This window comes from Epinephelus moara, chromosome 20 (genome assembly GCF_006386435.1).
Source record: "Epinephelus moara isolate mb chromosome 20, YSFRI_EMoa_1.0, whole genome shotgun sequence".
Lineage (NCBI taxonomy): Eukaryota > Metazoa > Chordata > Actinopteri > Perciformes > Serranidae > Epinephelus > Epinephelus moara.
Genome location: NC_065525.1, coordinates 34,172,687 through 34,189,567, shown reverse-complemented (window position 1 = coordinate 34,189,567; position 16,881 = coordinate 34,172,687). Strand labels below are relative to the sequence as shown.

Genomic DNA, 16,881 nt, shown 5'->3' with positions numbered 1-16,881 from the left:
AGAAATGTATTGCAATGGGTGTAGACCTTCACAGAGATGTATCTATTCATCAGATTTCACTTAGAAAATTAAAGTAATACTTAAGGAAGTAATATTTAAACCTGACATAATGTATCCAGTTTATAAAATTAGATTTATCAGTCCAGAACGTTCTTGAATGTGGACGGTCTTCAACAAGGTTTAACCCTTTTCACTGTGGTAATAAAAAGGCACATTCAGACTGAATAATGTCAAAAGAAAGAGATTTTTGTACGCTAACAGTAAGCAGCTTGACGTTCACCTGAGAGCTGAAGGCTTGATGCTGACAAATTGTGATGAGAAGATAAATCTGGACCTTAATATGAAGATGTAGGGAGACCTCTACTGGCAGATCACATTTATGTTTCACTCTCTCACACTCACTCTGTATAATTTAATTCATTCGACAAAGACCTGAAACAAAGGCTCACATTAAATCAAAATTTAAAAACACATTTCTAAACTTTTCTTGTACATAAGTTTGAAGCTTTAAGAAAGTTAAAACCAACCATATGGAGACAAACATCAGAAATATGATTGAGGTGAAACAGAACAAACTGGATCTCATGAATTAAATTCCATAGTCCATATAAGGCATTGATTTTATGCCAAAGTTGTTTAGGCTGACAGTCACTGCATCATATTTCCATCATGTATAATTATCTTGTTGGTGTGTATGTATGTGGATAAATACTGAATGCCAGTTTGCATGGCAGTAAACATCACATTCAAACTGTGTGCAGAACTCAAGAATGCGTCCGCTAACACAGTTATTCTGGATGACAGTGCTCTCTTTCATTCACACACTGGCTCGGACAAATTGCATCACGCTCCCCGGACCAGCTGGTATGTCTATGAATGACAGACTGCAGTGCGTAAAGTTGTGCGGACTTGCCTTCACATTCCTCTAAAAACAGTGTCAGAAGAGGGAATTTAAACACAGCTGTATGTGTGTAATAGTGAAACTCCTGTCCAACTTCCTGATTTCTTGATTCCCTGATTCCCTTTCATTTTACGTCCTGATCAGCTGTTAAAGGAAACGAGAACTGCAGCCAATGTTCTGTGTTCTGTGTCAGTCAACATGTTTAGGTTTTGGATTTTCCTCTCTGACTTTATATGTGAAAACCTTAACACTTAAAACCATCTGAATATGTGTAATGAAGAAATTGCGGGTGTGAATGCTGCATGCTAAATAGCTGACGCCACACTGTATTGCTGGCTTTAAACATTGAATAATACAACTAATGTGTGAATGATGTGCCATACTTTAAGGTTGTTTGAAAGGCTGACGTTACACTGCAGTGCTGTCTTAAATGTGTAACAATGAGCTGAATAGAAATAGAAATAGCTGAATGCTCTTAGCATTAACACCCAATTATTCTGGATGTGAGGAATGGAAACTCTTTTAGAGTATAATCTAAGTCAGTGGCTTCCAGCCTGGGGGTTTTTGCCCCTGCTGGCTGCCACAATACATTTTAGAAGTTGCAATATGATTAACAAAGGAGAAAATAACGTATTTCTGTGACATGAATTATGCTTGTTTTTTCATACAGTTTTATTCAAATTCAAACCCACCACCAAGAGAAAGGGAAGATTTAAAATAAGATCTCTTAATTGTCCAACCTTTTTTCTCCTCAACATAACTGAGCTCAATATAACATCAAAAAAAGAAAAGAAAAAGAAACCATGATGGAAATGCCTTTACAACAGCATATATAGCAGTTGCCCCCACTTTGTTAATTGAGTTATAAGACCCTGTTCTCTGGCAAACACTCTGTTGGAGGGCCTGCTCTCTTTATGGGCCCCCTTCTCCCATGGGCCACAGTGCAACCACACTGCCTACACTGTCTATGTTCACGCCCTTGGTTGTACCATACCTTTACCGAGATGGTTGCACACTCATTGGACTACTATATGTATTTTGTAGGATAATATTGCTAATATTTTGTACTGACACTTCGCAATTTTGTTATGCTTCCATAATGACAGTAAAATTCTTGAATCTCGAATCTATGCTAAGCTAACTGCCTCCTGGCTGTAGCTTCATATTTAATGGACATGAGTATGGTGTCAATCCTCTTATCTAGTTCATGGCAAGAAAGCAAAAGATGTCGGACTATTCCTTTAAATAAAGATAACCTTGTTTCTGACCTGACTAAACCTGACAGTAAGAACCACCACTCCTAAATGGATATACCCACGACTCACAGTACTACAGCCAAATATAATAACAGTGAAAGAAGCTTCTGTGAATGGTCCTTACGCCAAGTAATATCTAAGTTGCAGATAACTGATGACATGAAGAAAACCTCCGAGCAGATCTTTTATGGTGCGTGAAATTCTTGTCATCCAATAAAACGTCTTAATAAACTCATTAAATCTGTAGGAGAAACGACACTTAAAACAAAGCAGCATAAAACAACAGCTACAGAATATTTTTGATAAAAATGGAAGTCTTTAAATCCAATCCAACAGAAAAACATGAAAGAATATGTCCAAAGCTAATGTTCAATCAGAAGTCTGCCACACACCAAACCAAGACTAACTTCCTTTTTGTTAATGTGTATGGCCTGTATCTGCTGACAGTGTGATTTCAGATACAATGAGTGTTCACCAGCAGGGCAAGGATTCACTGGAGTCGTAGTAAAACACGCTGATGACGAAATTGCTGTTATATTTTTACCCTGCCGTGATCTGTGACTCCGTAAAGGTCACGCGTCCTCACATGGAGCTGCTTGAGTAAGCTCTTTTCCCTCCTGCTTTTTCAATAAGCAGCAACAGGGACGGGAAGATATAAGTCCCATGATGATGGGTCACAGACAGAGCATGTGATTGCGGATGAGATCAACACATGGAAAATCATCTGTATGTGCTATTTAAGTAGTGACAGAGGAAAAATGCCTCACTGAGAGTGCAACATGACACCTTTTTCCTTTACCTTTTCCTCACTGAGTGTTGGGCTTGAGAGGATGTGAGCACAGTTGTGCTGTGTGGTCTGGGTTTACATCCCGTTTTATATCCAATCAATTGTTTTTGTTTTACTTTGTGTTTCACAGTGGAAGTGAACCTGGATTCGAAAGTGACGGGATGTTGCTTTCTGACGGCTCTCAGTTTTAAAAAAAGTGGCCTTGAGTTTGTTCACTTTTTTTCTCAGTTTACCTGCCTCTGATAGTCTGTTATATATATGCATATAAATATATATATATTGACCTTCACTGTGCAAATATCTTAAATCAAAGTATCCTCTTCTCTTCCTGTGAGAAGCTCTTATCTTTTCGCTCTCACACAGATAAATTAGAAAACTCCCTCTCTGGAGGAAGGAGGAAAGATAAGACAGTCAGGTTTAACTTCACTGCAAGTATTGTTTTGTTTTTTGCTGTATCGTTTAAGCAGAAATGAACTCTCTTATAAAACAGTTTTCACTTTTTTGTCAGTGCTGGGAGGCTTATGAGAGACAAATAAAGGTTTGCGTGAAATCTTGTCTTTTGGTCTTTTGTCTCATGAAACCAGGCCCATATGTTTACAAAAAGCTGCGATAAAACTGCTTTTTTTAATTCACTTTATTACAGAATAGTATTGTATGTATTGGAAATGACCACAAAGAGTTACAAATAGACAATAAACGACCAAAACAATAACAAAACACCCACAAGGAGACAGAAAAATGACCACAGAGTTACAAATAGATGCTAAACAACCAAAAAACGACACTAAATTGACTAAAAAGAGACACAAAACAACCAAAAATAACGTAACTTTATGTCAAAGAACCACAAAGCAATCACAAGGAGACACAAAATGACTACAACTAGACACTAAACAACCAAACAAGACAGAATTTCCTCAATAAGACACAAAATTTTCTAAACGACTACAAAAAATAACAAAAGAATCACAAGGAAACAAAAAAATGACCAAAAAGAGACACAAAATTATGTCGAAAGACCACAAAACTATCAAAAGGAGACACAAAATGGCTACAAAGAGACATTAAACGATCAAAAAAGAGACCAAAATGTCCTCAACAAGACAAGAAATGACCTCAAAGGGATCTGAATGTCTACAAAAAACAACAAAACACCCACAAGGAGACAAAAAATGACTAAAAAGGGACACAACATTATGTCAAAGGAAAACAAAACACCCACAAAAAGACACAAACCACCATAAAATCTGCATGTCTTGCTCGTATGTCAGAGAGGTAGTGGGGCCCCTTGTATATTTGTGCCCAGGGGCCCATTGTCTCATAATCCGCCCATGGTACTTGAGTCAAAGTACCTTCTACCACAGCTCTCCACCCACTGAACGTCACACAGACATCAAATTCCAGCCCTGTGTTGTTTCTGTAACCTTCATATAAACTAAATCCTGGCTATTGTCCTTCCTGCTCCAGCAGCAGACAGAGACAGGGACAGGAACAGGACTTTTGTACCTAAATGTCGGACTGCACCTTTAATGTCCCTGAACGCGCCCTGTGGTTGTGTTTGTCCAATTAGTGTGTAGGTGGAGCCCAGGAAGAAGCCGACAGTCACACACACGCACATACACACACACAGGGAGAAACACTGGTTGGTGTGTTTTATGTTTTCAGTTCCTGTGAGCGGAGCAAACCGACAGAAGTTAAACTCAGTGACACAAAGTGAACCTGACACATTCACAGCTGACTGGGTCCGATGGTGCTGGAGGAAGAGTTCCCGATGATTGAAGTATCGATCCCATCGATGGAGAGGGAAGTGGATGAGTCGGGAAAGTCCAGAAAGGTGAGCACGATGTTTGATCTGTCCTCTAACTCGTATTCCCTCTCCTGAGCAGAGTAAAACACTTTAACTCCTCCATAATCACCATTTAGGCTACTGTGTTTTAAACCGCCTGTTTGTCGTTTGGTGTGAAGGTGAATGCGACACCAGGTGAGCCAGGTAACCTGCAGGAGGAGTCCGAGTGAGATCAGCTCGGGGTTTAAACCATTTCTATCCAGATGTGCACGAAATACTCACATCATTTAAAACTGTAACAGCAACAGTGGAGTCTTACATCTGAATTTAGCTCAAGTAAAAGTAACTGTGGTGGAAAAACTACCTCAAGTGCTGTATTTAAGTACAGATTAGAGGTAGGCTGCTCGTGCTTTACTTCCATTATCTGCTGCTTTATACTCCACTACACTTAAGAGGCAAGTGTCCCTACTTTTTACTCCACTACATTTGTGTGATAACTTCAGTTACTTTGCAGATTCAGGTAACAATACACAATATAATTGGCAAATACATTATGTTGTTTTATTATAGATTAGGATAAAACTGTATGAGCTACCCAGCAGAATATAAAGTTATTAAAATCAGCTCCACTGCAACAGCTGCAGCGTTAAAGAGATGAACACATTAATTAATCAATAATTAAAACCCATAATATAATTTACATTATTCTAAACTGGGCCATTCTGCGTTGAGGGCACTTTTACTTTTGGAGCTTTTTTATTTATTTATTTATTTGTTTATTTTTTTAATGACCAAATTTTATTCAGCAGTTTGCATATGTAATGATACAGTAGCACATATTTCAGAAATATTTACACTTTTAAACCTCCCACATCAATCAAAAATCCCCTCCTAGCTCATGAGAGTAAAATAATGATAAATGAATAAAACAAATAAAAATGACTGAATAAAATACATAGACACAAAGTAGGTGTGCAACTAATTTAGAATATATAGAACAATAAATCAATATTAATAAAATTAAAGAATAAAGGTCAGCTGGTAATACTCGGATCAACCTAACCTCACACCATGTAAATACTCCATTACATGTAAAAGTCCCGGATTTAAAATTCTAGTAAAAGTACAGAAGCATTGGCAACAAACTGCACTTCAGATATCAAAGGTAAAAGTCATTATGCAAAATTGCCCGTCACTTTTGTACTACTATGAGTGGATCTTATTATTGATGCATTGACATGTGATCAGTTTTTAACTGTTGCAATCGGTCAATAATTGAAACTGTTTTAAATATTTTTGGGAAGTTGAATCTATATTAATTCATCATTTATAATGTCATCATTTGTTTTGTGTGTAAAAACTTAAACTAAAAAATAACCACTAACTTCAGCTGTCAAAAAGTAGTGAAAAGTGGAGTATAAAGTGCAACTTCAAAACTGCTCCTAAAAACAGGTCTTTGTACCACTGAAAGGTAAAATATATCTTTGTCGTAAATATGTTTGCGTTTTACGTCAAAGAGCTGAGTTATGTTTACACACCTTCAGGCATGCCTCTGAGCAGGAGGAGGAAACAATGTACAGTCTAAGCAGTCTTTCATTCTGGTGGAAGAAGTCGTCTTTTACTTGAATTCAAGAGAACTTTATTATACCGAGAGAAATTCTTGTGCCAGAAAGTGCTTCAATTACAGTAACACAAAATACAGTAACAACAATTAATGTTCACTAAAAAACAGTAACAACCAGTGGGTCCCCTCGGTCAGGGTCACACACTCAGTATTAAATATCTATCTATAATCTGTGTTTTATTGTATATGATATGACAATGAGTAGTATTGCACATGATGTTGAAAAAATATTGCACAAGATATTGAAATGTCCCTGTATTAGCAAAGTGAGAGCTGCGCCCACATACTTATCACAAAGTCAAACGCAAACCCGTGACCTCCAGCAGGCACTGGTGAAGTGGTCGGGATGAGAGTCCACAAAACAGTGGATTGCTCCTTCTGGGTTTGGAGAGAGTTACTGCCCCAAGCGAGGGAGTTCAAGTATCTCAGGGTCTTATACATGAGTGAGGTTAGAATGGAGCGTGAGATGGATCGGCGTTTGGGTGCAGCGTCTACAGTGATGCAGACACCATGCCGGACTGTCGTGGTGAAGAGGGAGCTGAGCTGGAAGGCGAAACTTTCGATTTACTGGTCCATCTATGTCTCAACCCTCACCTATGGTCATGAGCTCTGGGTAGTGACTGAAAGAATGAGGTCGTGGATACAAGTGGCTGAAGTGAGTTTCCTCTGTGGGGTGTCTGGGCTCAGCCTTAGAGAAAGGGTGAGGAGCTCGGACATCTGGAGGGAGCTCGGAGTAGAGCCGCTGCTCCTTCATGTTAAAAGGGGTCAGTTGAGGTGGTTCGGGCCTCTGACCTGTCTGAAAGGTTTTTCTGTAGCTGGACATATAATGTTATTTTGATCCATTTTCAAACAGTGATCGGTGCAGAAAGCTGTAAAACACTGGTGATGTGACCACAGACGTCGGTGTATCCTGTTTAAGGACTCATTAAGGCCACAGTGTCTCAGTTTAATAACTCTGTTTTACTAAAGCTCTCTGTGATGCTTTAGTAGTTCACTGGTGTGATTATAAACTGAGTTAAGCGCAGCAGTCTGAAGTGAAACTAGTCAAACTTTGAAGAATGAGATAAGAGTGTGCTCGAGGACCGTCTTAATCACATGATACTCAAGAAAAAACGCAGGGGCTCTTGAAGAAAAGGGTCAGCACATGGGAACAAAAGATGACAGGTTTCGACTCTGAGCAGGAGGTCTTCGTCAGGGTGCCAGAGAGTTGAAATCAGTCAGTGTTTGTAATCTAAGCAGCCATGTTTTGAAATAAAGGCTTTATAACTTCATTCAAACGCATGTGTTCCTGCTCCACGCATGCGTGCCTGAAGTTCATCTTTTGTTCCCATGAAACTAGTCAAACTTCCAGAGAACACTCACCTACTTATTCATGTCTAATGAATCACATCCACACCTACATGTTAAAAAGTTAAAATGTGACACCAGCCTGGGGAATTTGCTGCAGCGGGCTGAACTGACCTGTTTGGTTTTATCACCTCAATCTGAGAACACACGACATCAGACTCGTGCTGTTTTTTGTTTACATTACTGATACATTTTTGTAAGCTGTAACTGTATGAGGACGTCCTGCAGTTTGTCCTGCACAACAAACTGTAAAAAAAATGAAGAACCCATCTCTGATAAAAACAAGAGAAATCAGAAATAATCATATAAACCCACAGACAGTAACATGATCAACAGGCCTACATATAGTGTATTGGGATGTATTAAATATACAAATATAAATATGAATTAAAGGTGATAAAGTTTCAGTGGTGTGACACATCCATGCTCGTCTGTCTACACTGGTTTCCTGAGGATGTATCTGAAGCTCTGTGCCTCCTCCTGCTGGAGAAATTGTGTGGCTGAATCATGATGCAAACTTATGAGATTAACACTGCACACTTTTTTTTTTACTTCAAGTTTATGTAAGTCCTTAATTGCCTTGTTCATGGCAGTTTTTATGTGATATACCGAAAGAGAAATCTGTACTACAGTATTAGTTGAAGCTTTATCATGTGTGGCATTTATAGTCATCTGTGTCTGATATTTGATTGCTGCTACACGTCTATCTGCATTTAATGGGACGATGTTTTAAATGACAACTTAGAAAAAGTGTATTGTCTTCATTTTCTTCATCAGTTTTAAAAGCATGTCAGTGCAACTTTAAATGTTCAAACAGACATTTTCTAAATGACAGACTGTGAATTAATCCTGTGTCTCTGTTTTTTCTTTGCAGCTTTTCAGAGTTGAAGTTTTGTTCAACGGGAGGAAACATTTTGTGCTCAGAAGAAGCAGCGAGTTCCAGAGTCTCCACAGAAAAGTACGTTCACAATTAATATGTTGTTATTGGATCACTGTGTACTGTGTGTAGCTCTGCATATTATTCTGTGAGATGTATACTGTTAAGGAGGAGGTTCAGGAGAAGTCTACTCATCATAGACATCAGTCAGCATCAGCCATTAAACTGTCTGTTGCACACAAAGGATGAGTGAAATGCTGTTCAGGGTTTTTGAACGAGTCACAGTGACGAGCCTACTCAGCCTCTCAGCGGCTTTTTGCATTGACAGTAGTCGCTACAAGGTTTAAGAATAATGCTATCACAGCTTCATTATGCAGCCCAAATGTCTCAAACTTAAATGTGCAGCACGTTTCCTTCCTCATTAAACATTCGGTTCAAGGTTCAGCTTTATTGTCGTTATACAACACAAGATGAAACAATAAAATAAGCAATGACATAGAACAAAGTATGTAAAACACACACACACACACACACAATGCACAAAATCTGCAGCATCAGTGTAATATTAAAGTTAATGTGCAAAGAACTTGAGGTAATATTGTACTATTTTTGAATATTTTGAATTGTGCATTGTTTGCATTTGTGTTCAGTAGATAAAACTCATCTTCTTCTTCTCTCGCCTTTTTTGCTGCACTGCTACGTCTCTTGATTCACTACCAACCTAAAGTCAAATATGGAACAGTGAGAAACAAAACAACAAGATGTGAATCACGTCACACAGTTTGATGTGCAAAATAGGACTCATTCATAGAAGTGCTTCTGGTGATCAAACTCCACAGAGTTCCATTTTACGTGTCGTGTCCCGTCCTGTTCATCACAGCTGATCTGAGTCTTCATATTGTATCTTGTGTCACCTGCAGCTCAGAAAGATCATCCACACTCCAGACTTCCCAAGCAAAAGGAACCCCCATCTGAGGACCAAGCCTCTGGAGCAGAGGAGGCACGAGCTGGAAGACTACATCCAGGTAACACATCCAGGAGTCCGCACAGTGAGGGGAGAACGTCCTCAACCACTCTCCAGTAGGATTCAGCAAGCTGCTGTCCTGCTGACGTGAAATCTCTTTCAAGGATTTTTGACGTCACCAAGCCAGTGACCAAACTTCATGAAAAGCACGTTTCAAATCAAATTATAAAAGCACTTTATACGAATAAGAAAAGTAAAAGAATTAATAAGTTTAGATGGAGAATACTGCGACAGGGTCCCTGTTTGAAGACCTAAGGCTCCCATCAGTGGTCAGAGGTAGATGTATGAATGTTTAAAAGTAACCCTTAAAGCATCAGGGAGACAATGGAAAGATTAAAGAATCTAAAATGGTTGCAGTGTGTGATCTATGTTTAGTTTTTGTTCTGGAGCAGTTGGGAGTCGAGCATCAGATATTTTGCTAAGGCAGGTGAACAAGTTGTGATGTATTGATATTTGATATTTAATATGTATTTCTAGCATGTAAAAAAAAAGACATGAACATACAAACAAACAGACAGACAGGAAGTAATATTAACAAATAATGAAAAGGAGTTGGAGGAAGTATAAACTTATTAAATCCCACCCTTCTCAATAAGTCAGTGAATGAAATGAAACACAGCTTCCTTATATAGACAAAGCCGTACCTAAGACTATTACCTTTTAACTTTGTCACACAAAAATAACCTATGCATATGTATATAATATTAATTACCAAATATTTATCTTACAAAAATCTATCTCAGTATATAATATAAATTACCAATTATCCTATTATTTTAATTATGAGAATAAACCAGTCTAAATGTATGATATATATAATAACAATTGTATTTTGCCCTCCAAAAAAATAAATATAAATATTAGTAATACATATATATCTTAATCAACTTGTCCTGCTATCTTTTTATATATGAACAGGTGAGGGTATGAATTATACAAGGTATGAATATACGTAATTCTGCCACTATACGCATGTGTGTACACCCACATACCCATAAATGAATAAATACTTGTTTACATATCAATATATTCTTAATTACAGAAAAATAGAAAATATATATGTGTATATGTAATAAAGAAAACATGGAGGAATTTTTCTCAAACTTTGGACTGGAGGGCAGGTCTGATTTTTAAATTCACTGTACCACAAAAAAAGTAAAAATAAATAAATAAATGAAATAATCAACAAAAAAGAATATTATTAATATTAATAACAACAATAAACTTTATTTTTATAGCACAATTTATACCTCAAATGCAACACAAAATGCTAAAAGAAAATCATGATATTTATGATACATAATAAAAAAAGAAAAATAAAATAATGGAATTAAAACAGCAGATAACACAAAATAAAAACAATTTCTTTTGAATATTTTATATTTCTCTTGATGGTTATTGTTATTAAATAAAGTAACATATTATTATTAGTATGTTAATAAATCTTTTTATTTTCCAAATAATAATCTTAATTTTAATATTTTTAATAGTAATATTTGTACTTGAAAATGTTAAATCTAAAGTTTACTAACCATTCTGGAAAATAACTACAAAATATTTGAATGTGCTACATGAATATTTTATCAAAGCACAGTTTGTAGAAAGGTCATTTTTCTCCTGTGCACCAAGGAAATGTGTCAAAGGAGTAAAACTGCACCAAACAAAGACTTTATTTTACTTATATGCTAAACATATGATGATTCACTGATGAACCAGGTAGTGAAAATGTGTTTTGTTTTGCCACTTGATCATTAATAAACCTTCATAAACCTCTTTGGATCTGAACCAAAGACACATTTTTAAGAGTCCGATTGTTATGTGTCGCTGCAGGACATCATCTATCAGAATGAAGACGTGCCGCAGGTGCTGCTGGACTTCCTCCATGTGAAACACTTTCACACAGGGATCAAGAACAGCAGCATGGAGTGAGTCCTTCAGTCCACTCTCCTCTCACTGCACCCACAGATGTTAGACATGTTGCTATATTTACACCCTCTATTTTTAGGATTGGGGGCAATGCAGCAACATAATAAAACTTTAGACGCATTTCTCACAGTGGTGTGGAGCAGCAGCAGCTCTGAGTCTGACCCACAGTAATGATCCAGGAAGGAGAAACATTCAGATATACGTATAATAACATCAGTGGTAAAGGTTTTAATCTCCAGTTTGGACCAGGCTACATATTGTTTTTGTCTCTGCTTTACTTAATTGAATATACATAATTCAATTCAAATAAACACAAGAAATTTGTGCTGTAGAGAAAGAATCAGCACTCAGTGAATAACCTCCTAAGCCCTATGATAAGCTATTATGGCAAGGCTTAACTATACAGACCAGTGAGCAGTGATAACCAACATGTCTTTGGGGTCATTGGTTGGGAACCTCCTTTCACCAGTGTTTTGTCTAGTTGGTCCCACGACACCTCCAGGAGGCTATACAGTGATCTCTGGCGTCCCAGAGACACTCCCCTAATGCCAGGTCTCACTGCTCCCCACACCAACCCAATAACCTCCTTTACCTTACATACACATGGCTTTCTCAGCCCAAACAGCACTGCCACCTTCAACAAACCCAGGCTCCGTACATGCAAGCTCCAGGTAGAAGCAGTGCTGATACTACCTTTGCTAGCACATTCACCATACTCTATTTCACACGCTACATAGCATAACTCCAATATAAGCTAAAGTTAAAGGAGATAGATAAACTCACAGGATCAGCAAACACACTCACCTTGCAGCATGGTCTCAAACAAAAGGGATTCAAATAGGCCACTCCCACACTTAAATAACCTTCCTCTTCCTGGATTTTCTCCTGAGAGGACTGATTGGTGGATCTCTCCACCTGATCTCAAGGAGTTATGTACCCTGCTTAGTAGTTCCCCCTGCTGGCCCCCAACTGACATTATTTTTTCTCATCCAGATCCACTGGCTAGCTCTGGCTGCTTCCATAATATACATAAAAGACATAAACAACTTATTATGTAGTACAGTCATGTGCTGTATGTGGGTGAGAGGGATTGTCCTCTTTATAAAGAGTTATTGCAACTTTATACACAAAAGGACTTAACCTTCTGTATCAGAGTAGCCTTACAGTTGTTGTTTGTGACCGTGTCCCTGCAGGTAATCTGTAACAGATTTGTGCTCTAATTTCAGATCACTGGATGAACTGGACAGTCAGGATTACAGGTGAGAGCTTTACTAGTGTCGAGTTGCTGTTGGGTAACTAGTATTTCCCCTTTCTCTCTCTGTATTTATGTGTTACACTATACGTCCTGTGCCCACTAGAAGGAATGTAGCATCTGTAGGATTACTGAGCCCTGTGCACAGGAGATTACTCTTCTTGTCTCTGCAACACCATTGTTTCAGTGATGACCGAAGCATTTTAATGACTACAGCCAGACCCTGTTTGCATTTCAAATGATGAGGAACAACAGTCATATTACTGTATGCACTGCTTACTCTGTCAGCCCAGAACAGTGGACATTTCAACCTTCAACAATTCCACACGGACAGCCTGTATTTTGTCATTTGTCTGGTTCTGGATACTTAATGACAATTAACAAGCATTCACATTTGTTATTAGTTGTCAAGAACCTGTTAGAACCTCATACACTGATGTAATAAACTGCATCAAATTAAGTTACTGAAGTAATTTTCTTATGAGGTACTTTTCTTTTGTTGTGTTTGCACAGGGCGCAATAAAACAATGTGCACGAGTGAATTACATGCAAACTCAACGTAAAGACGTGGGCGACGTGATGGACGCGAGGCGAAAAACATGAATTAAACAGCTCGAATGAAGCAAGTAGCGTGGTTTCCGGTCATACGCTTTTTTGCGAGAGTTGAAAAATCTGAACTTCATCGACTGATTCACACCGCGATAGCCAATCAGCATTGAGGTCTTTCGGGGACGTATGACACTGAGGACGCACTGGTGGAAGTTCATGATTCATCGATTCAGCGAGTCAACACATGATATTCTGGCATTCAAACTTGTGTCATACACGCATGAAATTGCTGATCAATGAATGAACGTCCTCAGCATCATGCGTCCCCGGAGGATCTCAATGCTGATTGGCTATTGCGCCGCAGATCAGTTGCTGAAAGTCAGATGTGATGCAAAACTGCGCTACTCACTTCATTCGCATTGATTAATTTGTGTATTTCGGGTCATTCTTGTTGTGTCCATCGTACCAACAACTTGAGCACTGTTTATTTTAACTCCCACTGGACAAGGAATTATTGGTGTGCCTATAATTTTGCATGGTCGTGGAGTGGTTAGCATTGTCGCCTCCCAACAAGAGGGTTCCTGGTTCGAACCCAGGGTGGGGGAGCCCTCCTGTGCAGAGTTTGCATGTTCTCCCTGTGTCAGCGTGAGTTTTCTCCAGGTACTCCAGCTTCCTCCCACAGTCCAAAGACATGCAGGTTAATTGGTGACTCTAAATTGTCCGTAGGTGTGAATGTGAGCGTGAATGGTTGTCTGTCTCTATGTGTCAGCCCTGTGATAGTCTGGTGACCTATCCAGGGTGTACCCTGCCTCTTGCCCAATGTCAGCTGGGATAGGCTCCAGCACCCCCCACATCCCCTAACAGGATAAGAGGTTACAGATTATGAATGAATGTATTGAATGTTGGTATTTGAAGAATTGCTGTTGCATATGACTAACAATCATATTTTACTTTTGTTTCCTCAGTTATTCATTAGAAAATCAGCAGGTGTTGGGATTTTTTCAGGATCCTTATCTCTGCGACAGCACGTCAGGTAGGACAAACTCATAAAACACAGAAACAGCTGCTGACTCTGTGCATTTTGTTGTTTTGAATTGAAAAGCATTAAAAAACATGCAGACCTTGGTCAGACTGTATAAACCCTGAGCTGTGTCTCGTCCTGCAGATCTCCCTGATGTTGTTGTCGACGGGGTTCTTCAGGGTTTTTATCCGCGGGACGTCCGAGTCAGCTTCACCGCCCCCATCCTCACTGAGCCTGACCCCACCACGATATAGACGCCTCAAATTCAAAGTTAGATTTAGTGTTTTAAAATAGCCAAACACATGATGCCAACAAGAAAGAAAAACCAGCCTGAAATAGGTGAGGTAGAGGAAGCTATTGTCCAAAATCAGCAGCTCCAGTGGGATTTAAACTCAAAACGCTCAGCAGGCTTTGTTCTCACTCCACGTGTTTTATTGTTCTCACAGCTCTGTGGGAATCTCATATTGAGGCCAAACACCTAAAGTCCTGCTGAAACTTAACTCTATTTGCAAAGGTAATCACTCCGTGTCTGTTTTTAGGGAGTTTAAGTAGCGCACAAACAGTTTTTAATGTAGATGTGACAATAATATGTGCCTTTTATTAATTTTAATTCATTTTACTATTGTTGTTTGATTTTAATAAACAGGAGCAGTGGGAGTGTAGAAAATGACTTGAAATCTAGATAGGGTTTAGTTTTTAAATATATTGTTGTTTACGTTTGTCAATGGGATACAGATATATAAAGGTGACTACATTTATAGTACTTTGAGTTTATTGAGGCTGATGTAAATTTCAGCCTCTGATGCCTCCAGCCTAGACTGAGGCTGAGGCTTTTTAAAACAATGTCTTTGGTGTAAACAAATGTTTGTTTTTAAATGTGTGTACTTTTGTATTGTGGTTGTTAATACGTCCTCCAGTGCTTGAGGAGATATGATCACTGGTCTGACAAGCATTAGCAAGTGTTTCATATATGTTGGCTGTTTGGGACCTCATTCACCAACAGAAAAGATTCACTGCAGCCTTTTTACTTTTATTCTATTCTTGTTTTGTTCTATTAATGTACATATCGTTGTTGAATTTCACACTTACAGCCTCATATTCTCATTTCTATTTTATTTTATTGCTTTATATTTACATCTATTTCATACTCTTATTTTCACTTCTTGTAGTTATCTATCTTCATCAGAGTGACTGAAAGGAATCACAATTTCCCCTCAGGGATCTATAAAGTATTTCAGATTCTGATTTAAATTAATTACCATAAAAGGACAGTTCACCCCCTAAACCAAAATACATATTTTTCCTCTTACCTGTGGAGCTGTTTATCAGTCTAGATTGTTTTGGTGTGAGTTGCAGAGTGTTGGAGATATCAGCTGTAGAGATGTCTGCCTTCTCTCCAGTATAATGGAACTAGATGGCACTCAGCCTGTGGTGCTCAAAGTGCCAAAAAATACATTTGAAAAACTCAACAGCAACGTCTCTGTCCAGAAAAAATGACCTGGTTACTAAAGATAATCCACAGACCTTGTTGGGAGCAGTTTCACATAGGAACTACAGGTAAAATATGTATTTTTGATTATGCAGCGAACTGTCCCTTCAAGCCTCTGACAACTTGGTTTAAATCTGGATTCACAGTATTTCTCTATAACATTTGAATATTAATGACTAAACAAGCAGCAGTCGTAGTTTAAGACAGACTTTAAAACACCCTGATTCATTATTTAGTATGAGAACTGCTGAGTCATCAATTATTTCCCAAAGAGCCCCGAGCCTCTTAAAACCAGTGAGAGACAAAACGGCACAAAAAGCAAATCTGTCATGTAAAATAGAGATGTCTGTTTGAAACGTGCATGTTCATGTAGAATCCTGTCAGTGGCAGTATAAAGCTTTTATTAAAAACAGGCTTTTAAAGGGATAGTGCACCCAAAAATGAAAATTCAGCCATTATCTACTCACCCATATGCAAATGAAAATTCAGCCATTATCTACTCACCCATATGCCGAGGGAGGCTCAGGTGAAGTTTTAGATCCCTCACAACACTTGCGGAGATCCCAGGGGAGAGGGGGTAGCAGGTAGCAACATAACTCCAACTAATGGAGGATGACAGCGCCCCAGATTAAAACAAAAACACATAACTGAAACCACAAAATATCTCCATACAAGCGCACACACATGAGCGCGGTGTACAGAGAGACAGTTAGAGCTACAGGCTACACTGAGGCTAAAAACAGAGTTCAAATTACGTTTTTCCAAACAACTTTTTATGTCGGGGCTTCAGGACACTTGGATCACTACGGACGAGCAGTATGGAGATATTTTGTGCTTTCAATTATGTGTTCTTAGAAGTTTGAATCTGGGGCGCCGTCAGCCTCCATTAGGTGGAGTTGTGCTGCTACCCCCTCTCCCCTGGGATCTCCGCAAGTGTTGTGAGGACTCTAAAACTTCACCTGAGCCTCCCTCGTCATATGGGTGAGTAGATAATGGCTGAATTTTCATTTTTGGGTGCACTATCCCTTTAAGGCCTTTAAGC

At 38.6% G+C, this 16,881-nt stretch overlaps 1 protein-coding gene across 1 annotated transcript; it reads left to right on the top strand.

Annotated features, from left to right (window-relative positions):
* Window positions 1–4,464: 4,464 nt before the first annotated feature.
* snx22 (sorting nexin 22) lies at window positions 4,465–16,270 on the top strand. The gene is made up of 7 exons (XM_050072631.1): window positions 4,465–4,778; window positions 8,576–8,659; window positions 9,499–9,603; window positions 11,433–11,527; window positions 12,755–12,787; window positions 14,295–14,362; window positions 14,495–16,270. Exons 1-7 carry the CDS (start codon window positions 4,692–4,694, stop codon window positions 14,602–14,604), a joined length of 582 nt encoding a protein of 193 aa, XP_049928588.1. The 5' UTR covers window positions 4,465–4,691; the 3' UTR covers window positions 14,605–16,270.
* The last annotated feature ends 611 nt before the right edge of the window (window positions 16,271–16,881 follow it).